At 42.9% G+C, this 21,332-nt stretch overlaps 2 protein-coding genes across 4 annotated transcripts in view; one reads left to right on the top strand and one right to left on the bottom strand.

The window, feature by feature from the left end:
* Positions 1-1,806: 1,806 nt before the first annotated feature.
* On the top strand, positions 1,807-20,773 carry LCTL (lactase like). Its single transcript, XM_083180232.1, has 14 exons — positions 1,807-1,816; positions 2,783-2,929; positions 3,144-3,304; positions 3,395-3,482; positions 4,503-4,612; positions 6,830-6,958; positions 7,319-7,414; positions 9,965-10,019; positions 11,280-11,441; positions 11,633-11,907; positions 16,105-16,231; positions 16,815-17,014; positions 17,746-17,809; positions 20,219-20,773. Exons 1-14 carry the CDS (start codon positions 1,807-1,809, stop codon positions 20,332-20,334), a joined length of 1,740 nt encoding a protein of 579 aa, XP_083036358.1. The 3' UTR covers positions 20,335-20,773.
* The window catches only part of ZWILCH (zwilch kinetochore protein), a 75,759-nt gene continuing 57,318 nt past the window's right edge, over positions 2,892-21,332 (bottom strand). The window contains exon 19 of one of the 3 annotated variants that reach the window (XM_083184357.1): positions 2,892-3,505. The gene's annotated coding sequence lies outside the window, so the exon portion shown is untranslated. Of the gene's footprint in view, positions 3,506-18,535; positions 20,436-21,332 lie in introns of those variants that run through there. The other 2 variants (XM_083184358.1, XM_083184356.1) reach the window with 2 other exon arrangements.

The following is a 21,332-nucleotide window of genomic DNA, read 5'->3' as shown; positions in this document are numbered from 1 at the left end:
ATTAGATACTTTGCATTAATGTTGTTACCACAGGCAACAACTGAAATCCCCACTTTCTTGTCCATTAAGTATATTATCCTTTATTTATATGGCGCCACAAGGGAACTGCAGTGCCCAACTACAGAGTACATAAACAAATAAGCAGAACTAAATGACAAGCACAGGTTTCGTAAACATAGCTGCACCAGCAGACAACACTTCGATAAGTATCAGGATGGCAGAAAACTGCAGGATTTGGTGCCATCAAAGCGATTTAAGAGAAGGAAATCACATGAGGAGAGAGGGCCCTGCTCGAGAGAGCTTACATTGTAAAGTGGAGGGGCAGACAGCCAGCAGTGACACAGATGGGGTAGATAGTGAGTGTGAAACAGGAGGCTAAAATGGGATTTGGCCAAGTTCGGTGAAGAAATAGGTCTTCAGAGCCTGTTTGTAGTTTGGCATAGAGGTGGAGAGTCTGAGGGAAAGGTAGAAAATTCTCGTTTATGCAAGCTTTGGCTGACGAGGCTTGCTGAAATCTGTAGTTCAACAACAGATGGAGAGCTGAGGCTTGCTTATCACTGCCTGGCACAAATAAACATGAAAGAGAAATCTGAATGGCTTGCAGGCAAGCATTGTTACTTCCATTCCAAATTGTTAATCTGACTAATATGTTCCGGGCAGTCATTCCTAGTCCTACATAATCACAGTACGTACTTATCTTGAAAATTAATAATGTGGGGTCTCTTGCGTGGCTTAAAACCACAACAGTTTATAAAAATGCTAAAAAGACTATTTCAACTATGTAGATCCTTGAATGAACGAAAGACCTCTCATTTCAGAAATCCGACCCAGAAGGCAACAACGTGAGGGTCATTACAGATGTTATCAGCATCTTGCGGTTTATTGGGTGATTTATGTCACAGAACAGTATGACATGCGTGTTCCCCACCTCTTGTCTGTAAATAGAGCTCTTGGAAACAGTAACTAAAAAGATTTAAGATTCCTTTTGCCCATGATAATCCTGTGCAGTTGAACAATTCACTGACGTCTTTGTGTTTCAGGCTGTGTCCATTACCTGTGGGGGCTCAGGTGAAAGACTTAAAGCCGTAGCTGAAACCTTATGGACGTCACTAGGGTAAGAACAGGCCTGACATGCAGAGAGAGAGAGGGCCAGTGAGCTGCTGGGCCGATGTACTCAATCACTGTGCACAAGATATGTCGTCTACAGTCCCCATAAAGGTCTTGTTTATTGGATTTGATTAGAACATACATTTCTGCACTTTAAATACTCAATTACAATAATTATTAAGGGGTGGATGTATCAAAGCTTTGAGAGATATACATTGGAAAGAGGTAAAGTATCAATCAATCAACTCCTGCCGATTTCAAACACAGCCTGTCAACTGTCACATAAGCACAGATTAGTTGCTATTATATATTTTATCACATGCTCTCAAAAGTTTGATACATCTATCCCTAAGTAAGTACGTAAAGAACATATAGTACATACTGTACTGCATCTAACATGCACAAAATAAAGAACATTTATTGTGCAGTTAGTCAATTTAAGTTATTAAATTGTGATATTTAAATCTTTAAAACTTACCTCTAGTTCTGTACTGGATAGAGTTTGAAAAACTGCTCCAAAATATTTAATTCACATTTTTTTAGTAACCAAATCGCATTTACCATACTTATAATGGGTTCTAAGCACATTTAGAAAAAAAAATGTAATACCCAATCCAGCACACTTTCCCTGCCCCTAGGCAGAAAATGCAGTGCAGAGACTGGGCCAGTGTGATCAGCTGCTCTCCTCCATGTTGCGACATGAAGGGAGGTGCTGGTGGCGTCGATAGTGTCGCAGTGTAGGCAGCAGCGCATGCCCCACTCATGGTCAGGCAATTTTTTGGGGGTTAAAATACCCCATTACAGGAACAGAGCTTTCTCTCAAGCTCGGCCCCTGATCTGCCCCTGCATGCGATAATTGATACTTATGTGCAATGTACAGTAGTCAATGATGCCATTGTGAATTGTGTCGATACTTTGGTCTATTCATGTAAAAAAATAAAAATCGGGCGAGATTTCTTCTACAACAAGTTGCCTCTCCCATATTAGAAAAGCACATTTTTTGGAATAAGATAGTGACACGTTTGCTATCCAATGGTCCATTGCACACAAACTTTGTTTCATGGACAAAATTATTCAAATATTGCATACAATAACTTTTAGGTTATGTGTATAAGGTTTATATGAAACATTAGTATATTTGTGTATTTACACTTATAAGTACTTGTTTCCTAGCGTGGCGCCCGTCGGGTCCCATCGCATACCATTTCTTAAGGTATGCGATGGGAACCGATATTCGGGTTTTAAGACCTTCATATACAATTTTAAAATCGTCTTGGTGCTTGTTGCCAGCAGTGACTGAGTATGCCGGGACCACCTGTGGCTCCTCAGCACCGATGCAACTACAAGTCCCAGCAAGCCTGCTCAGTGCATATGCCTCCTGTAGCTGCTGGGGATCCCCCAGGCCTAAGGGATGCATATTATTATAGTAATATGCCCCAGTAATGGGGGGGAGGGGTAGGTAAATTAGTTTGCCCAGGGGCCCTCACTACTGTTAAGACGGCCCTGGTGGTGAGCTAGGTAATTGATAAGAAAGGTGTTTAATCACAGGTGATGGCAATCCTACAGAGCATTTTCTCCTTTTTTGGAGAGGGTCAGCTAGGCAAATATGATCTGGGGTCTATTGTGATAGCCAGGTATTGAATAATTCCCTCATAATATACTTTTTTTTTAATAGATTCTGTGACGCCCTGCAGCAGAATAATGTTTCCAGCATTCTGTGTAACCCAGCTGTTACTACTAGCAACATGTAGCCATGGAGAAGAGGAATTCCAGTGGACACAGAGTGAACGTGGATCATTTTATTATGGCACATTCCCGTCTAGTAAGTTGGTATTTGAACAATGAATGCCTGTGGTCTACAATAAAGTGCTGTGGGGGAGATATATCAAACCTTCTAAAGAGCAGCAGCCAATCAGCTCCCATGTAGCATTTATTATGTGCATTCCATGTAGTGATAGGTAGAAGCAGATTGTTTGTGAAATCCAACTTCTCCACTAAGAAGGTTTCATACATGTCTTTCTCTCTGTTATCTGCAGGTTTCACATGGGGTGTAGGCAGCTCTGCATATCAAACAGAGGGTGCATGGGACAAGGATGGAAAGGGGCAAAGTATCTGGGACGTGTTCACACACAAAAAAGGAAGAGTATTCATGAATCAAACTGCAGATTCCTCATGTGATGGGTATTACAAAGTCAAGGTAAGGACTGGAGGGCTGTAAAGGACTGGAGGGTTGTGTGCCAGATTCTACTGCTCTTCCCGCGTTACATAAATCTCTTACATGTTACAGGAGGACATAGATCTGATGAAGCAGTTGAACGTTTCTCATTATCGTCTTTCTATTTCTTGGCCTCGTTTAATTCCAACGGGTATTAAAGGTGAGCCCTCCAATTATGACAAGCTGCAAATATAATGATATATCAATTAGACTTCTGATGCTATAAGCTGTATTTTATAGTATGGGGAACATTGTATTATAACCAGTGGCAGCTTCAGAGGTGGGGCTGCAGCACAGTATAATATTAAATAGGGGAGCCACATCCACTGCTAGTGAGTCAGTTTGGAATGGCAGTGAGTGTGGCTCTCTTATTTGAATTTTAAACTGTGCTGCAGCCCCCCCCTCTGGAGCCACCACTGATAACCAATATCTACTAAAGATCTCTAAAATTCTAAGGAAGACTTTACTCTTGATTTCAAAACCAAAAGGAGTATCACCACACACTATGGCCCTTATTCAGATCTGATTGCAGTACAATTTGTTCTCAAAATGGGCAAAACCATGTGCACTGCAGGTGGGGCAGATGTAACATGTGCAGAGAGAGTTACATTTGGGTGGGGTGTGTTGAAACTTTAATCTAAATTGCAGTTTAAAAATAATGCAGCCAGTATTTACCCTGCACAGAAACAAAATAACTCACACAAATCTAACTCTCTCTGCACATGTTACATCAGCCCCACCTGCAGTGCACATGGTTTTGCCCATTTTGAGAACAAATTTGTACTGCGATCAGATCTGAATAAGGGCTGATATTCATGCTCCATGGGCAGCAAATTTAATATATCTTAACACCTGTAATTTCCACAACTCCTGTGTGTATTAATACTTACCAATGGTCCTGTAAGTGATCCTTACAGTGGTAATGTGGCACTTATTTACAATATGCCAATGCATAGCTCAGATGCATCTATATCATGGGAGTTGGATTACAAACTGAACATACAGCCATAGATATGGAAGATTCCCAATGATTCCAGAAAATGTCACTTAATGTAAAGTGTGAAATAAGTTTGTTTGCTTTTCTTTAAATAAGTGAAGCTATAAGTGACCGTATCTTACTGAACCTGTAATAAAGTTCCCTCATTTTACAGTTATAAAGTTCTGGTATTTATCTCTGCAGGTGAAAATGTTAATGAGAAAGGAATAAAATACTACAATGATTTAATTAACGTCCTGATGGAACATAACATTTCCCCAGTGGTCACCTTATATCACTGGGACTTGCCACAGGTAGGTCCGCGTCTGTGCCAAACACCCTGGTTATACAGCTATGCTCTGTGTCACACAGACAAACACTCACCACTACCTAAGATGCTACAATGCTAATATGGAGTATTATGCCATGCCACACCACTTACTACACTGTGAGGATGTACAATTACTCCCCGACACACGGCGAGGATGTAGTATTACTCCCCGACACACGGCGAGGATGTAGTATTACTCCCCGACACACGGCAAGGATGTAGTATTACTCCCCGACACACGGCGAGGATGTAGTATTACTCCCCGACACACGGCGAGGATGTAGTATTACTCCCCGACACACGGCGAGGATGTAGTATTACTCCCCGACACACGGCGAGGATGTAGTATTACTCCCCGACACACGGCGAGGATGTAGTATTACTCCCCGACACACGGCGAGGATGTAGTATTACTCCCCGACACACGGCGAGGATGTAGTATTACTCCCCGGCACACGGCGAGGATATAGTATTACTCCCCGGCACACGGCGAGGATGTAGTATTACTCCCCGGCACACGGCGAGGATGTAGTATTACTCCCCGGCACACGGCGAGGATATAGTATTACTCCCCGGCACACGGCGAGGATGTAGTATTACTCCCCGGCACACGGCGAGGATGTAGTATTACTCCCCAACACACGGCGAGGATGTAGCATTACTCCCCGACACACGGCGAGGATGTAGCATTACTCCCCGACACACGGCGAGGATGTAGTATTACTCCCCGACACACTTCAAGGATGTTTACTCCCCCCACACACGGCAAGGATGTAGTATTACTCCCCAACACATAACACACTGCTGGGCTGAAGTATTACTTCACAACATGTAACACCCTGGTAGGATGAAGCATTAATCCATACCACCTATGACCCTGCTAGAAAGAAGTATTAGTCCACAACATGTAACACACTGCTGCTAGGCAGTAGTGGGTGGGGGTGGAAAGGTAGACACCAATAGGTCGACATAAAGGTTGACATGAGTTTTTAAAGTTTGTTGGGTCTAAGTTGACAAAAATTTATGAATATTATAACACTATTACATCTGTAAAGATAACTTCACCCATTGAATAGTTTAATGCAGTGGTTTTCAACTGCAGGCTTCATGTACCCCCAACCAGCTAATGTTTTATAAAGGATTTTAGTCATGCATAGGTGAGTTCATCTATTGTGCTGGGTCACTAATTATCCCTCCTGCATCCAGACAGAATTGTTCAAAATATGAACTGTCGGGTGAACTTGAGGGTTGGGTCAGAGAACCACATATTCAATGCTATAAACCAGGCATTTCTTGGGCCTCAAAACACACAAGTTGAGAACACACTGGCTTATTTATTGGCCGATCAATTGATTGGCCGATATTTTATTTGGTGACCAGCCAGTGTATATCCGTGATATTTCTGTAAGCTGTGTCGTTCACAGACATTTTGTGTAGGCTTTGCGATGGTCGATATATCTGCAGACAGCCCGTACACCCGCACCAGGAGCCAGTGGCGATTGACAGCTCAACTGGACCCAACAAGTTGTGACGTTGGTCACAACGGATCGGGCAGTGTGTATGGAGAACAAGCTGCCGATCTGTCCAGAGAGATGCAGCCAATTTGCCTTGCGGACCGATATCGGAAATGCCTGCATTAAACTATAACACTGAAATGATGCTCTATTCCTAATCTAATAGTCTTCAGATGTCTCAGAGCCCGGCAACACTCTCTTTATGGTATATTTACTAAAGTGCAGGGTTTTTGCTTTCTTTTTAAAAGTGGATGTGTTGCACATAGCAACAGATCCGATCATTGCTATTATCTGCTAGAACATGGATAAATAGAATATCCACTTCTAAAAAGGCCCACTTTAGTAAATATACCATTTTTGTCTCTCCAGCGTGTTACTACACCAATGCCCATCTCATTTGCATAAATGGAGGAGGGGCTCTTACAGCTTTGCGGCCAATTAGAAACAGACATTTGCAATAAAAAACAGATAAGATTGTTTTACGTTTTATCTAAGTTTTTTGTTTTTTTCTTTGCCTAGTAATTATGAATATTAAAAACACAGATTATTCTATATCAACAGCGGTAAACTGATAGTGCTATATAAATAACATTATTATTATAAAGACGTAATGACCGGGCTGTGTCCCCTTTAGTTGTGCAATCATATCATGCTTTACCCGTAATGTTTTGCGTGTGACCTGGCAGACCCTGCAAGACAAGTTCGGAGGCTGGCAGAACATCAGTATGGTCACATACTTTAACGATTACGCCAACCTGTGCTTTGAGAGATTTGGAGACCGGGTGAAGCACTGGATCACATTCAGCAATCCCTGGGTGAGTGTGACCTACAGGAAATGACAATTGTGCCAGAGGCTGCAGAATATTGAAGTGTACTTGTTGCGTACAGCACAGTACTGGCAGTAACTTTGTGGGCTGGTGTTCATGAAAATTCATTGGGAGCTAGTGACATGAGTGATGCAGGTGGCACTCAGCCACAACCTGCTGCCTATATGGTATAATGAGAATATAAACCATAAAATGTGGCATGTTTATATAACCACTACTATTATACTTTTTGCAGCAATACTGCTAGAGATATGGAGCAGATAAACAACACAGGCCTGTTCTGCCCCTTATCTCTTACCAGTCTTCCCACCTTTTTCAAAAGAACAAAAATGATGTTTTATCTTCTAGTCCGTGGCTGTTGAAGGGTATGAGACAGGCGAGCACGCCCCTGGCCTGAAGCTACGAGGGACTGGAGCATATAAGGCCGCTCATCACCTTATTAAGGTTAGTCGTCATGAACACGCACAGGGATTATTAACAACATGCATTGCACTGTAATCAGAGCCCAAACACTGCCTCCAATCACAACACCACCAGCTGCGTAAACTATAGAGGGAATCAGAGTACACCTTGGCCGATGCTAGAGTGTTTGGTGCTCTTCTGCAAACTAGAAATGTTGCGCCCTAGTAGAAATACAGGACACACTGCATATACGCTACCACTCACACACTACACCCCACACAACCGCTGCTACTCTGAACCCCCTCCCCACACTGCTGCTGCTACCTTGAACCCCCTTCCCTGCACATTCCTCACTACCCTGATCCCTTTCTTATCGCACATACTGCCACTAACCTGCACCCCACCACCACACACCAAACTGCAACCCCCTCTCCACACACTAAATTGCTGATACCCTGCATCCTCCTCCCCACATATTAAATTGCAAGTACTCTGCACTTCCCTCCCCGCACACACTCTACACAACTGCCGCTACCCTGCAACCCCTCCCCACACACACTACAGCTGCTATCTTGCAACCCCTCCCTGCACACACACTACTGCTGCTATCCTGCAACCCCTGCCCACACACACTACAGCTGCTATGCTGCAACCCCTCCCCACACACACTACAGCTGCTATCCTGCAACCCCTCCCCGCACACACTACAGCTGCTATCCTGCAACCCCTCCCCGCACACACTACAGCTGCTATGCTGCAACCCCTCCCCACACACACTACAGCTGCTATCCTGCAACCCCTCCCCACACACACTACAGCTGCTATCCTGCAACCCCTGCCCACACACACTACAGCTGCTATGCTGCAACCCCATCCCCACACACACTACAGCTTGCTATGCTGCAACCCCTCCCCACACACACTTCAGCTGCTATCCTGCAACCCCTCCCCACACACACTACAGCTGCTATCCTGCAACCCCTCCCCCACACACTACAGCTGCTATCCTGCAACTCCTCCCTGCTCACACTACTGCTGCTATCCTGCAACCCCTCCCCGCACACACTACAGCTGCTATCCTGCAACCCCTCCCTGCACACACACTACTGCTGCTGCTATCCTGCAACCCCTCCCCGCACACACTACAGCTGCTATCCTGCAACCCCTCCCCGCACACACTACAGCTGCTATCCTGCAACCCCTCCCCACACACACACACTACAGCTGCTATCCTGCAACCCCTCCCCACACACACTACAGCTGCTATCCTGCAACCCCTCCCCACACACACTTCAGCTGCTATCCGGCAACCCCTCCCCACACACTACAGCTGCTATCCTGCAACCCCTCCCCGCACACACTACAGTCGCTATCCTGCAACCCCTCCCCACACACACTACAGCTGCTATCCTGCAACCCCTCCCCGCACACACTACAGCTGCTATCCTGCAACCCCTCCCCACACACACTACAGCTGCTATCCTGCAACCCCTCCCCCACACACTACAGCTGCTATCCTGCAACCCCTCCCTGCACACACTACTGCTGCTATCCTGCAACCCCTCCCCACACACACTACAGCTGCTATCCTGCAACCCTTTCCCACACACACTACAGCTACTATCCTGCAACCCCTCTCTGCACACACACACACACACACACACACACTACTGCTCTATACCATGCTCCCCTCTAGTTTGCGATTTCCCATCCAGAAGACTAAGCTAACCCCCTCCTTTTCCACTGCCCTGTTTCTCTTTATTCTAACCTGCTCCCTCCCATTGAGAGAAACAAGTACGCCCCCTTCTTTCTCTCTACAATGCTGCCCTGTATTCTGCTACCTCCCATCCAGAGGGAAAGTCAAACCACCTCCTTCTCCTCTGCCAAACCACCCTCTATTATAACCTGCTCCCTGTAGTGCAGTGATGTTGTAAAACAGGGATATGGGACCACCATACTGTGGAAGGGACTGGGGACACTCAATGGGGAATGAGAAAATGCTACTGTGGAGGGGGCACAGCCACAGAATACATCAACATTCAATTCAGTTTCTTATATAGCACAGCAAAGTCCATTGGGCTTTACAATTGGACAAATATATAAAACAAAACTGGGTAATTACAGTAATAGAGGTAGGAAGGCCCTGCTCGCAAGCTTACAATCTATAAGAAATTGCCATTAATACATAAAGATAGGTGCTATCTATTTCATAGGTGTCTACTGGACTGCAAGGGTTCTAGGTGGGCTGTTTGATATCACATCATGGCAATGATGAACCAGGGTCAGAAGGAACAAAAATAATATATGTGGAGGATATGTGTGTCCTGTACAGTGGGGATATGATTGGATGGTTGAGTGAGCGCTTCAGCAATGTGATAAGCTGCCTGAAGAGATGAGTTTTCAGGGAACGCTTGAAGACTAGGGGAACATTTTATTGTACATGGTAAGGCATTTCAGAGTGGGTGCATCTCGAAGAAATTCCTGCACTACTTGGTGACACCTACTGCGCCATGTCTTTTTCCAGTAAACTACACAATCAAATCTCTGCTCTAATGTGAAATATACAACTGTTAAAATGCATTTTGCTTATAGGCACATGCCAGGGTGTGGCACAGTTACAGCAAACACTGGCGCAACAGGCAGAAAGGTATGTACACCCTATGATTATGCAAACATTATTTGAGGTACATCTCACTTGAGCATTAATACTAGAGTAATTATATCATTATAAATCTGAAACGATCACATTTACATCTGGCCATTTAGACTTATCACAAGATGAGCAGAATTGTGGACTGTGGCCCATTCCGTTACTGGGCAGTCAATCACATCAGCCTATGACCAAACATATGGCTGTCAACACAATCAAAATCCAACCAATTATTTCTGATCAATTACTTTACTTTTACTTATTAATCTGTTAGAATTTTTTTTTGTTTTTTTTGTTATTGGTTTACCTTCACAACATCGACCCTCAATGTACACCTTTTACACCGCCGCAAAACCCAGAGTTTTTGCCTGGCAGACCCGGGTCAGCGGCTCGTGTAAATGTGGTCAACCTGTATCCATTTACACAGGACCTCTACCCAGGGTGAATCACGGCTAGGACCTGGGTAGAAGCAGGTGTAAATGGTCCCAGCATGGGTTGGGACATCAGTACAAGCACTGCTGATCCTGGCAGCGAACGGGGAGTAGAGAAAGGACACACAGGCTCTGAGCACCGCCTGGCGCTCTACATGTTGGAGGTACAGATAACGCAAATCGGCTGCCCGCCAGAACCCAAGTGGAGAATGATTTGAGAACAGTTTTTAGAATATGACCTATAAATGTAATTAAAGATTTAAGGGGTATTCAATCCTGGATTCCGATTGTCGGAATCCAGTCCCGTTTTTGGCCAGTTCGACAGTTTTAACGGCAGGTGGACTTCAATGTTCTGCATTGAAGGCGAAAAGGAGGCGTGTTGGCAATAAAAGCCCATGGATTGTCGAGATCCGGCCATGAACTCGACAAACCACGTCCGTTTCCGACATAACAGATGCGACTGGTTTGAAAGTCAGAACTGGTTTGGCAAGTTCCGTCCTTCAATGCTGTTGGAAAATTTCAGCATTGAATAAGCACCTGCCGCTATTTCCCATGTCGGAAAGAGCAGCGGGGATTGAATACCCCCATACTGGTTACATTTATGAATACACGTGGGTTTGTAATGTCATTCTACCTAGATCAAATTTTAAAAAAAATGTTATGAAATATTTTATTGAAGCAATGCATCACATCATTTTAAACTAAAGTGATAACATGAAGTGTTGAGTAATATGCACATCTTATTGTATATAAAAACAATAACCAACGCATTGTGCTACATGGGTTTGTGCCACTTAACCTCTGCATACTTCTCTCTGATCCTCAGGAATGGTGGGAATCTCACTTACCACCGAGTGGGGGGAACCTGTGGACATCTCCAGTCAGAAGGACATAGAGGCTGCAGAGAGATTTGTCCAGTTTAATTTTGGATGGTTTGCTAATCCCATCTACAATGGAGATTATCCACAGATCATGAAAGAATATATAGGCAAGTCACATTATACATACACAGGGCATCAGACTTATGGAGTAGACTCTGCATAGTGTTTTATTTAAATAATCTGCAAGCACAATTATATCACCAGTCTGTAATGCTGAGATTTGTAGGTGGGTGTGTGCGCCGCCCGAATAGAGTGCTGCAGAGCATCTCCCAGCATGTGAGATGTCTTTTCCTTACAGGACAGAAAAGTGCTCAGCAAGGTCTGGGAATGTCCAGACTGCCTACCTTTACGTCTCAGGAGAAGGGGTACATTAAAGGCACAAGTGACTTCCTTGGGGTCGGCCATTTCACCACAAGATACATCACAAGCAGGAACTTTCCATATACTCAGGGTCCGAGTTACTTCACTGACCGAGACCTGAGAGAGCTGGTGGATCCCAAATGGCCAGAGCCAGAATCTAAGTGGCTGTACTCTGTCCCCTGGGGCTTCCGGAGGCTGCTTAATTTTGTGAAGGTAACTTGCTTGGGGTACAATTGACAGTGAAGATGGTGAGGGCAGCCTATTATTATATATTTCTTGACACTTGAGGGTTGGACTTGAGGAACACTACCATATATAGATGGAGGGCAAATGGTTTGAAAGCGTCTCTGTAACATTATTTAAAATCTCATATTAAATAAAAAAAATTGCCCAAAGTCTCCATCTCGTGTCAAATAAAAATAAATTATATTATATTAACAAAAATCCCTTTCTTTAATGGTGAGGGTCTGTGATTAAGATTGCTTAATTGTGCAATTTTCGGTAAAAGTAAACAAAGAATAAAAAAGTAAAAAGTTTACAAATTTAACCAAACACAAAAGAAAAAAGGTTGGGGGCTTTGGCTTAATTTGAGGAGACATTGGGGCAGATGTATTAAGCCTTAACAAGAGATAAATTCAAGGGTGATAAGGAGAGATAAACGTCCAGCCAATCAGCTTCTTTTTTCAAACACAGCCTGTAACACGGCAGTTAGCAGGTGATTGGCTGGGGATTTATCTCTACATATCATCCTTGCATTTATTTCTTGTTAAAGCTTAATACATCTGCCCCATTTTTTGGAAAGATTGGAAACAATTTTTTTTGTTTTACATTTGGGGTGCATAATCTAATAAAAATTGATTCTTGTGTATTTTAAGCTCATTAATTTTAACCCCATAAAATAAAAAGATTTCCCCCTACCTTCTCATACTCTCAGGGGGAGCAAACACACAGAAAATAAACATGGACTTTCCTCAGAAAAAGCGGTGCGTGCTTGGAATTGGGTTGCAAATGCAATTCGTAGCATACATTTGCCCAAGCCAAGCCTAATTGGATCGACCCTAAACTTTTAAATCAAGAAGGAAAAACATAATTAAAAGAAGCATTAAAAATATGCTCTAGAATTTTCTTTTCCTGTTCAAGGAATTCTGCTTTCTGCAATTTTGAAAAGGTAATAACAAAGCAAAGACCACTTTGCTTTTAGTTCACTTTCTTGAAACTTAAAGCAAAAAAAAAAAATCCACACTTTTCGGCCCTTTTGGTTACACTGTATATGAGGTAAAGATAGATATGGAGGTTAGCGTGGCGCTGGATGATTTCAAGTTCGCCCTTCAGAACTTCCTGGAGTCTTACCCTGCTGACTCCCAATATAAGTAAATGGTCTAGTACGTGATGAAATTCTGAGTATAGGCGCTCTCTAAATAGACATAAATGACGATACAGAAACAAAATATATGAATGACTTCCCTTATCTGGTCGGGGAGTGGAGTTTTTTTCCAAGAACTTTTTTCTTTTGTTTCTCTTAGTTTCTTCTTTAATTTAGGCTGGGATCTCTATTAACCCCTTCACGACATTGCCTTTTAAGGTATTTTTTTTTTTTTCCTCCTTGCGTTCAAATAAGCGTAACTTTTTTAATTTTCCGGCTATATAGACACATGAGGGCTTTTTTTTTGCGGGACATGTTGTACTTTTTAATGGTACCATTTACTATACCGTATAATATTCTGGGGAATCAGGAAATAATTCAATGTGGGGTAAAAAGAAAAAAAAACGCAATTCCACAATTTTGCGCTGGTTACGGTTTTTTTGGAGTTCATAGTTCGTTTAAAATGATGGGTTATCTTTATTCTATGGGTCGTTACGATTCCGGTGATACCAAACTTATATAGTTTTCGTTACGTTTTACGACTAAAAAAAAAAATAGAATATGTTACGGTTTTTCGAATTTGCGTCGCGTCGCCATGTTCTGCGGCTTATAACTTTTTTATTTTTCCACCTACGGACCTGGGTGAGGGCTCATTTTTTGCGGGCTGAAGTGTACTTTTTAATTAATACCATTATGGGATATGGGCGACTTTCTGATCTCTTTTAGCTATTTTTTTTTGGGTAGGCGATGCGACCAAAAAACGTAGTTTTGGCGTTGGGGATTATTTTCCGTTTACGCCTTTAACCGTGCGGGATAACTAATGTTATATTTTAATAGATCGGACTTTTAGGAACGCGGCGATACCAAATATGTTTATTTTTTTTATTTTTTATTTATTTTTATTTGGGAAATGGGGAAAGGGGGGTGATTTGAACTTTTAATATTTTTTTATTTTTTTTTTATTTTTTAACTTAATTTTTTTTTTTTTTTTTACTTTTACTACAAGGCCCCCTAGTGTACTTGACCACTAGGGGGCGCGATCGCCTGTACTAGGTTCAGCCATAGAGCTCTATGGCTGAACGTAGTGATTTTATGCACTTCCTATTACATCCTGCCTGAGGCAGGATGTAATAGGTATGCATACACGGCCAGCACAGGGGTCTACATTAGACCCCTGGCTACCATGGCAACCGATCGGCACCCTCCGATCTCGCTGCGGGGGGCCCCGATCGGCGCCGGAGGGGGGCGCCCCCCCTCCGATCAGCTATTTAAGCACTGCGGGCGCTTTGCCCGCGGTGCTTAAAGGGTTAAACGGCCACGATCGGCGAACTCGCCGCTCGTGGCCGTGAGAGCAGGGACCTGGCTGTAATATACAGCCATTACCTGCTCTCTTTCAAGCCAGCTCACTCCGTGAGCTGGCTTGATTCCCCCGCAACCGACATATGACGTATATATACGTCATATGTCGGGAAGGGGTTAACATAAAAGAGAATGTATGCAACAGGTTATGTTCTGTTATTTTTTTGAAACAATAAAGATTCTTCAAGTTCCAGAAGTGTAATGATCGGGCGTACCCAACTCACTATTAGAATAGGATAGAAGTACATATAAAGGTATCTTTTGTGCTTGATAACGCACCAGTACTCACGATGTTCGTGGCTGTGTGACACACAAAAAGGTATCTTTCTTGTCTTTTTCTCACAAAGGTATTTATTTCAGGTACACAGCAAACAATAAAGGATAAAAATCCAAAATATATAATAAAAAGTCCAAAAAGATAAAATACGCTGTTTGAACCACAGTTAGGTTTACAGGTGGTGATAATGTGTGGTCAACAACTTAAACCGGTGTTCCGGATCCCAGAAAAAGAGGACCAACACATATACACTCACCTGATCCAAAAGGTAGTCATGCACATTCAGTTAGAGTCGACATGTTTCAAGACAAAAAGTCTCTTCATCAGCCCTGATGAAGAGACTTTTTGTCTTGAAACATGTCGACTCTAACTGAATGTGCATGAGCTGAAGGACTACCTTTTGGATCAGGTGAGTGTATATGTGTTGGTCCTCTTTTTCTGGGATCCGGAACACCGGTTTAAGTTGTTGACCACACATTATTATCACCACCTGTAAACCTAACTGTGGTTCAAACAGCGTATTTTATCTTTTTGGACTTTTTATTATATATTTTGGATTTTTATCCTTTATTGTTTGCTGTGTCCCTGAAATAAATACCTTTGTGAGAAAAAGACAAGAAAGATACCTTTTTGTGTGTCACACAGCCACGAACATCGTGAGTACTGGTGCGTTATCAAGCACAAAAGATACCTTTATATGTACTTCTATCCTATTCTAATAGTGAGTTGGGTACGCCCGATCATTACACTTCTGGAACTTGAAGAATCTTTATTGTTTCAAAAAAATAACAGAACATAACCTGTTGCATACATTCTCTTTTATGTTCTCGGGGAAACTTCCAAGGAGAAGAGAGATCCCAAAAAAAAAAACATCTCAGCATAAAGAAATATGACTGAAACTGATGCTGGAATGAACACGCAAAGAGCTTAGTCACAATTTAAACTATTTGTGAGACGTATGGCTATAATTCATTTTGACCATATAAATATATTGCAACAAGGTGACCTCAGTCAGATGGGAAACTACACTAACAATTCATTCACTCGCTGCTGTATAAGCTTACAGGCTAGAATGCTATCCAGAACTAATAACATTTAGAAACAAATGGGTGAGGTGCTGGGGAGAGGCAAAGGAAGTTAGGGCCTTTAGAGTATTGAACTGAAAAAGGAAGAGGGGTTGACAAGTCCCAAATTTGGGAATGACCCTGCGAATATACTTAGGACTATTTTTCAAAACATTATTTCCTTAGTGTAGATTTGAGGCAGAATAGTGGCGTCATTTACTCATGTACAAACTGTTAGGACTTTAATGCTATTTATTTTTTCTCTACAAAATCTGAGCATATTTACCAATATAAATGTAATACTGCCTATATGGAGCATCCAGATGTAACCAGTATGCCTTTCTTAGACCCAGTATGGAAACCCGATGGTGTTTGTTACAGAGAATGGGGTGTCGGAGAAGATGCAATGTGCCCAGCTTTGTGACGAATGGAGGATACAGTACCTCAGGGGTTACATCAATGAGATGCTAAAAGGTGCAAGTTCCTTGTGCAGATTTTCCCAACTGTCCAGGGACAAAACATGGAATTCTGCATAGTGTGTGTTTTGAATGAGCTATATGTTGACCAGGATTACATTCAATGCTATCCTAATCAGCTGTACTTTGCTAAGCAGCACATCACAGTAACTACCTTGTTTTTTAAAGAAAGATGAAATCCCTATTCTCAATCTGGGGGGCAAACTACTGGTCCCCCTCCTAATCACTCTGGGGGGGTCAAGTGGTGGGCGAAACAGAATTAGCCCCAAGTTAGTGCTCAGGGCACAATGAGCCTTATAATCCTTGGTACACAGAATTAAATTAAGAATCCCGTTTGATACAGTTTATTTAGACTAGGGGCACAGTGAACAGACAAAGATTGGGTACCAGTGTATTAGACCGATCTGTCTGCACAGATGTACACATACTGTAGACACAACTACTAGATTCCATTTGAAAATGTATAAATGTGCATTCTCATAATCCCAGTATCATCCTCTAATTTCCCACTGGAATACACAGTGCACTTGTACATTTCCTATTCTGTTGTTTGACGTCCTGAGTCTCTGTGTTTGTGGCAGCGATAAAAGATGGAGTGAACATACAGGGATACACTGCCTGGTCATTGATGGATAAGTTTGAGTGGGATGAAGGCTTCTCGGAAAGATTTGGACTCTACTATGTTGAATTCAAGAGCAAAAACAAACCTCGCTATCCAAAGGCATCTGTTCAGTTCTACAAAAAGATCATCAGAGCCAATGGCTTTCCTAATGTCCGTGAGGTAAGAGCCAGCACACAAAGCAATAGAATACCAGTGTACCAGAGGTGCTGAGCTTCTGTAGTAGAAAAAAAATTAAAAATAGGAGGACATTTGTTTCTCCAAAGTACAATAGTTTAGTTAGTACCAGTAATACCATATATTTTTGTTTACTCTGTTATTAGTATGAAGCATTTTGAGGGTGTGTGAGTGAAATGCAGAAATGTACAGGCATTTTATGAGGTATCCACCACTGCCCCCAAAGCAATCAAGCAGATTAAGTCAAAGGTCACTCACCCCCTTTCCTCACAGCTATGCTTTCCTTCTGTTTTACTACAGTAGTTCACCTTCTACATATAGTTCACTAGTTCACCTTCTACATATAGAAGCTAGTAGTAGCACACTATACTTAAGTGCCTATTTCAGTTGTCTTATGATGACACAATCAGCATAATATAATGAGTAATACTTATTATACCACATAATGGGTTTTAAAAATCTATTAGACCAATTTTAGTGCCTCAATTACAATATAATGCTCAGATGGAAAGAGAGCAATAAAAAAATCTCATACACATTAGGAAGGTAACATTAGTGCAGTGGTTGCAAAACATGGTCCTTAAGGTACTGTAACAGTCCAGGATAGCCATGGCTGAACACATATGGTCTAATCAAAGTAACCGTGGTACCAATTAATTCACCTGTGATCAACCATGGCTATCCTGATACAAATGAATGAAACTTCATTTTGTCAGGTGGAAAATTGGCATCGTACAGCTACAGAGACTTGTTCTACCACCAACCAGCTCCTGGCTGCAGGTAAAGGGACTTATCTACTTGTATCTTTAAGTTTGCTGTGCAACTAACTCCAGGGAGTGAGGCAGTAATCCAATTTACTGCAGTGCCCCTCCTGACTTTGGTGCCGAACACGGTCCCGACAGTCGGGATCCCGACAGTCATTTACCCGACGTCTGGATCTCGACTGTTAAAACGCAGACAGACGGGTGCCCGACAGCCACCCGCTAATTTCCCTGGTGGGGTCCACAACCCCCATAGAGGGAGAATAGAATAGGTGGCGGGCGTAGCGAGCCACCGTGCCCGCAGCGTGACAAGAGCAGTGAGCCCGCAAGGGGCTTTGTTGCGCTCACCATGCTGTCTAAGTCCGGGCAGTTGGGATCCCGACGTCGGGCTAATGACTGTCGGGATCCCGACTGTCGGAACCCTAAACCACACCCCCTGACTTTAATGCATGTATTTTATGTAGGGCAGGTCTGGTAGAAAATAATATACTTAAATTATGAAAATATGCTCTCAGGCAGCCAAATCATTTCCAATCTTCTGCTACTGGAAATCTAATAGAGTTTTATGTTTGTCCTGCCCTGTTTAGGCACAACTATGGGAAATAATGCTCAGCCAGGTGTGGTAAAAGTTTGGCCCCTTCACGGTGAAGTGTAAAAGCTGGCTGGGAACGCACAGGGCTCCCTCTGTAGTAAATGTAGGATTCCCATTACTACAGAGTATACTGCTATTCACTACACATGTGGATCAGACTAGTCAAAAGTATTTATTTATATATCCAAACAATCACTTAATACATATGCTGAAAAGGGTGTCCGTAATATAAATACAAGCAGCATAATGTAAGCATTGTAATGTCATGAAAGCATTTTCTAGATACTGCTTAAAAGGATAGTAAAAATACATATACAGTAACTTACACAAATCCAATCAGTGAAGAGTTTAAGGGGTATATTTACTAAAAGGTGGGTTTACAGAAGTGGAGAGGCTGCCTATAGCAACCAATCAGATTCTACATATTATTTATCGATCACCTTCAAGAAGATAATAGCTACGATCTGATTGGTTGCTATGCCACTTCTATAAATCCCCACTTTAGTAAATATACTCCTTCGTATATATAGTTATGCTTAAATCCATACATCCTCCATTTTTGATTACTTATGGAGCATAATGGTTAGTAAAGGAGGAACAGGTCAGGTCACAGACAAACATGTGCAGTTACTCAGGTAACTGAGTGACTGCACGTGGTAGTGCAGCTGTAATACGTTCTGTGATCAGCTTGTTATGCCTGCACACCAGGTACGCTGGGTTTCTGCAGCAGATCGAATGGATTCTTAGAGTTCAGTTTAAAACATAACTACAGTATTACTGTCCTATAAATATTGGTAGAAAGTAAAGATAACCTGGATGGGATGAAACCTGGGAAACAAGGTATTGTGTGGGGATCCAAGTGTGACGGTTCCAAGTGTGAATATCACTACTATCTGTAGTATAGAGCTGCTCTCTGTGCTTCTCTAACCAGATGGCTCCCAAGCCTGTGCTCTAGCCACACCACCAGTGCACGTTATATAGAGCCTCCTCCTTACAGAAGCACAGGTGGAATAGGCGCTGGCTTAAGCAATTGGATGTGGTCATTTACGCCAAAAATGTGCGCTGGTGGTGAACCTAGAGGGCAAGTTCAAGAGTCAATGCTGTAACTAGTAGTACTCCAAACTGTGTTTACCTGGAGCTGTGCCAACCCTGGATTGTACAGGACGTCATATCATCAGACATTCACGCTCCCTCCCCTTTTGTCTGTTTTCTTCTTGAAAAAAAAAATCAGAGGAGCAGAGGAATGCGGCTGCAAATTTACTGCGGCTTATTTATGGTAAGATGTGCTTCTAGAAACGTATCAGTACATGCTACTTGTAATCATGGTAACAAGGGTGTAGACCTCCCCCTTTGTATTATCAAACAGGCTGGAGGCAGTAAATATAACAGACCGGCTAACTGAGAAGTGCTGCGATCCCTACAAAGTACAGCCATACCTTTATTGCAGTAATGACCGCGGCCGCAGGGGAAAGTCTCACTGATCTGCTGGCCAGGAGAGCTTGTTACTATAGGACAGCACCATAAAGCCCATCTTTATATATTATTTCACAAATTATATATGAGATTATTCCTTTGGTTACACAGCTGCAGGGCATGTGAAGCTTTTCTAACTAGAAAGGACCACTGACTACTCCGTGGATCGAGGCGGTCAGATATGAGTGGGATAGTGAATTATTCAGGTTGTTTCCATGTAATCCAATCAATGTAAAACAACTGGATTTCCTGTGAGAGCTTTATGGGATACGTTATGGCCCACAACAGTAGAACATCCATTTGTGCCTTGTAGACACTGTGTGCATGACTGTGTTGAAATACATGACTTTTCTGATACCCTAGACCCGATGACAAGGCACATGGAAATGGTGACGGAGATTGTGGTGCCTACAGTCTGCACACTGTGCATCCTAATCGCTGCTGTGCTTCTGATGATCCTCCTGCGCAAACAGAGCTAGTATATGGTCTGCAGAACAGGGAAAATGTCACCACGTGACAGGTGCCGTCACCTCCTCCCCCACCCGAAGACTTGTGTGATCTCTCCTCTTCTGTTTTCCTGCTAAAGAAAGGACATGCTGTGCTATGAGTATTCCCACTACATGGTGTTTATAGAGGACTGTGGGTAAACACATTTGATTTGGTAGCAATTTTTACTGAAATATTGTGCGATAACCAATGCTATAATAACCTAAAGGTCCAGACAAAACTGCATAGATATCTCACAAATCAGGGAACGCACACACATTGTTCATTGTACGGCATCATTACATTTTTTTTTATGACTGTATAAAATTAGTATACACCGTTGTTATTCTGCGCCAAGGACTGCCATAATTGTGACAACAAGCAACATGGTAACACTAATAAAAACATGCTGCGCATACAAATAAAGGAAGAAGGTTTCTGGATGTTCTATGTTATTTTCAAATTGCTGTATAATTGCATATTTACAATTACATTCCAATTTTTCCAGATCTTTATGATTTGGTGTTACAATATGGCCAGTTCCCAGGTCCCCCAATACTTCATATATGTCAGTTCTTCTCAGGGCATGGGTAGGCTAGAAGACTCATCTGTATTGGAGTACACCATTAGTTGCACTGGCGCAGGTCAACAGGCATGCAGTCTCCGTGGCGCCTGCTCCGGGGTGGGGCTGAATGAGGCGTGCTGGGGGTGTTTTCATGCAAACGCTCAGCGTTCCCACGAAAAAGCTGGGCATCCCTGTTCGTGAACCGGGGCGGCTTCCTGCCTTCCTTGGGCAGGCATCTGACACCACCGGAGTGTGAATGGACGTTTGCATGGCTGAAAAAGGACGTTAATGCAAAACATCCATTCGCATGCCTCTGGGTACAGTCGCCATCCAGCGGGGGCGGGTGTTTGTGCGGGCGGAGTTTACTTGGCTTGCAGAGCTGTGAAAGTTGCAGCTTTGCGAGTCAACCCATATGACCTCCAAAGT

The sequence above is a fragment of the Crinia signifera genome, chromosome 4 (genome assembly GCF_055691185.1).
Source record: "Crinia signifera chromosome 4, ASM5569118v1, whole genome shotgun sequence".
NCBI lineage: Eukaryota > Metazoa > Chordata > Amphibia > Anura > Myobatrachidae > Crinia > Crinia signifera.
This window is presented reverse-complemented; position numbering and strand designations above follow the sequence as displayed.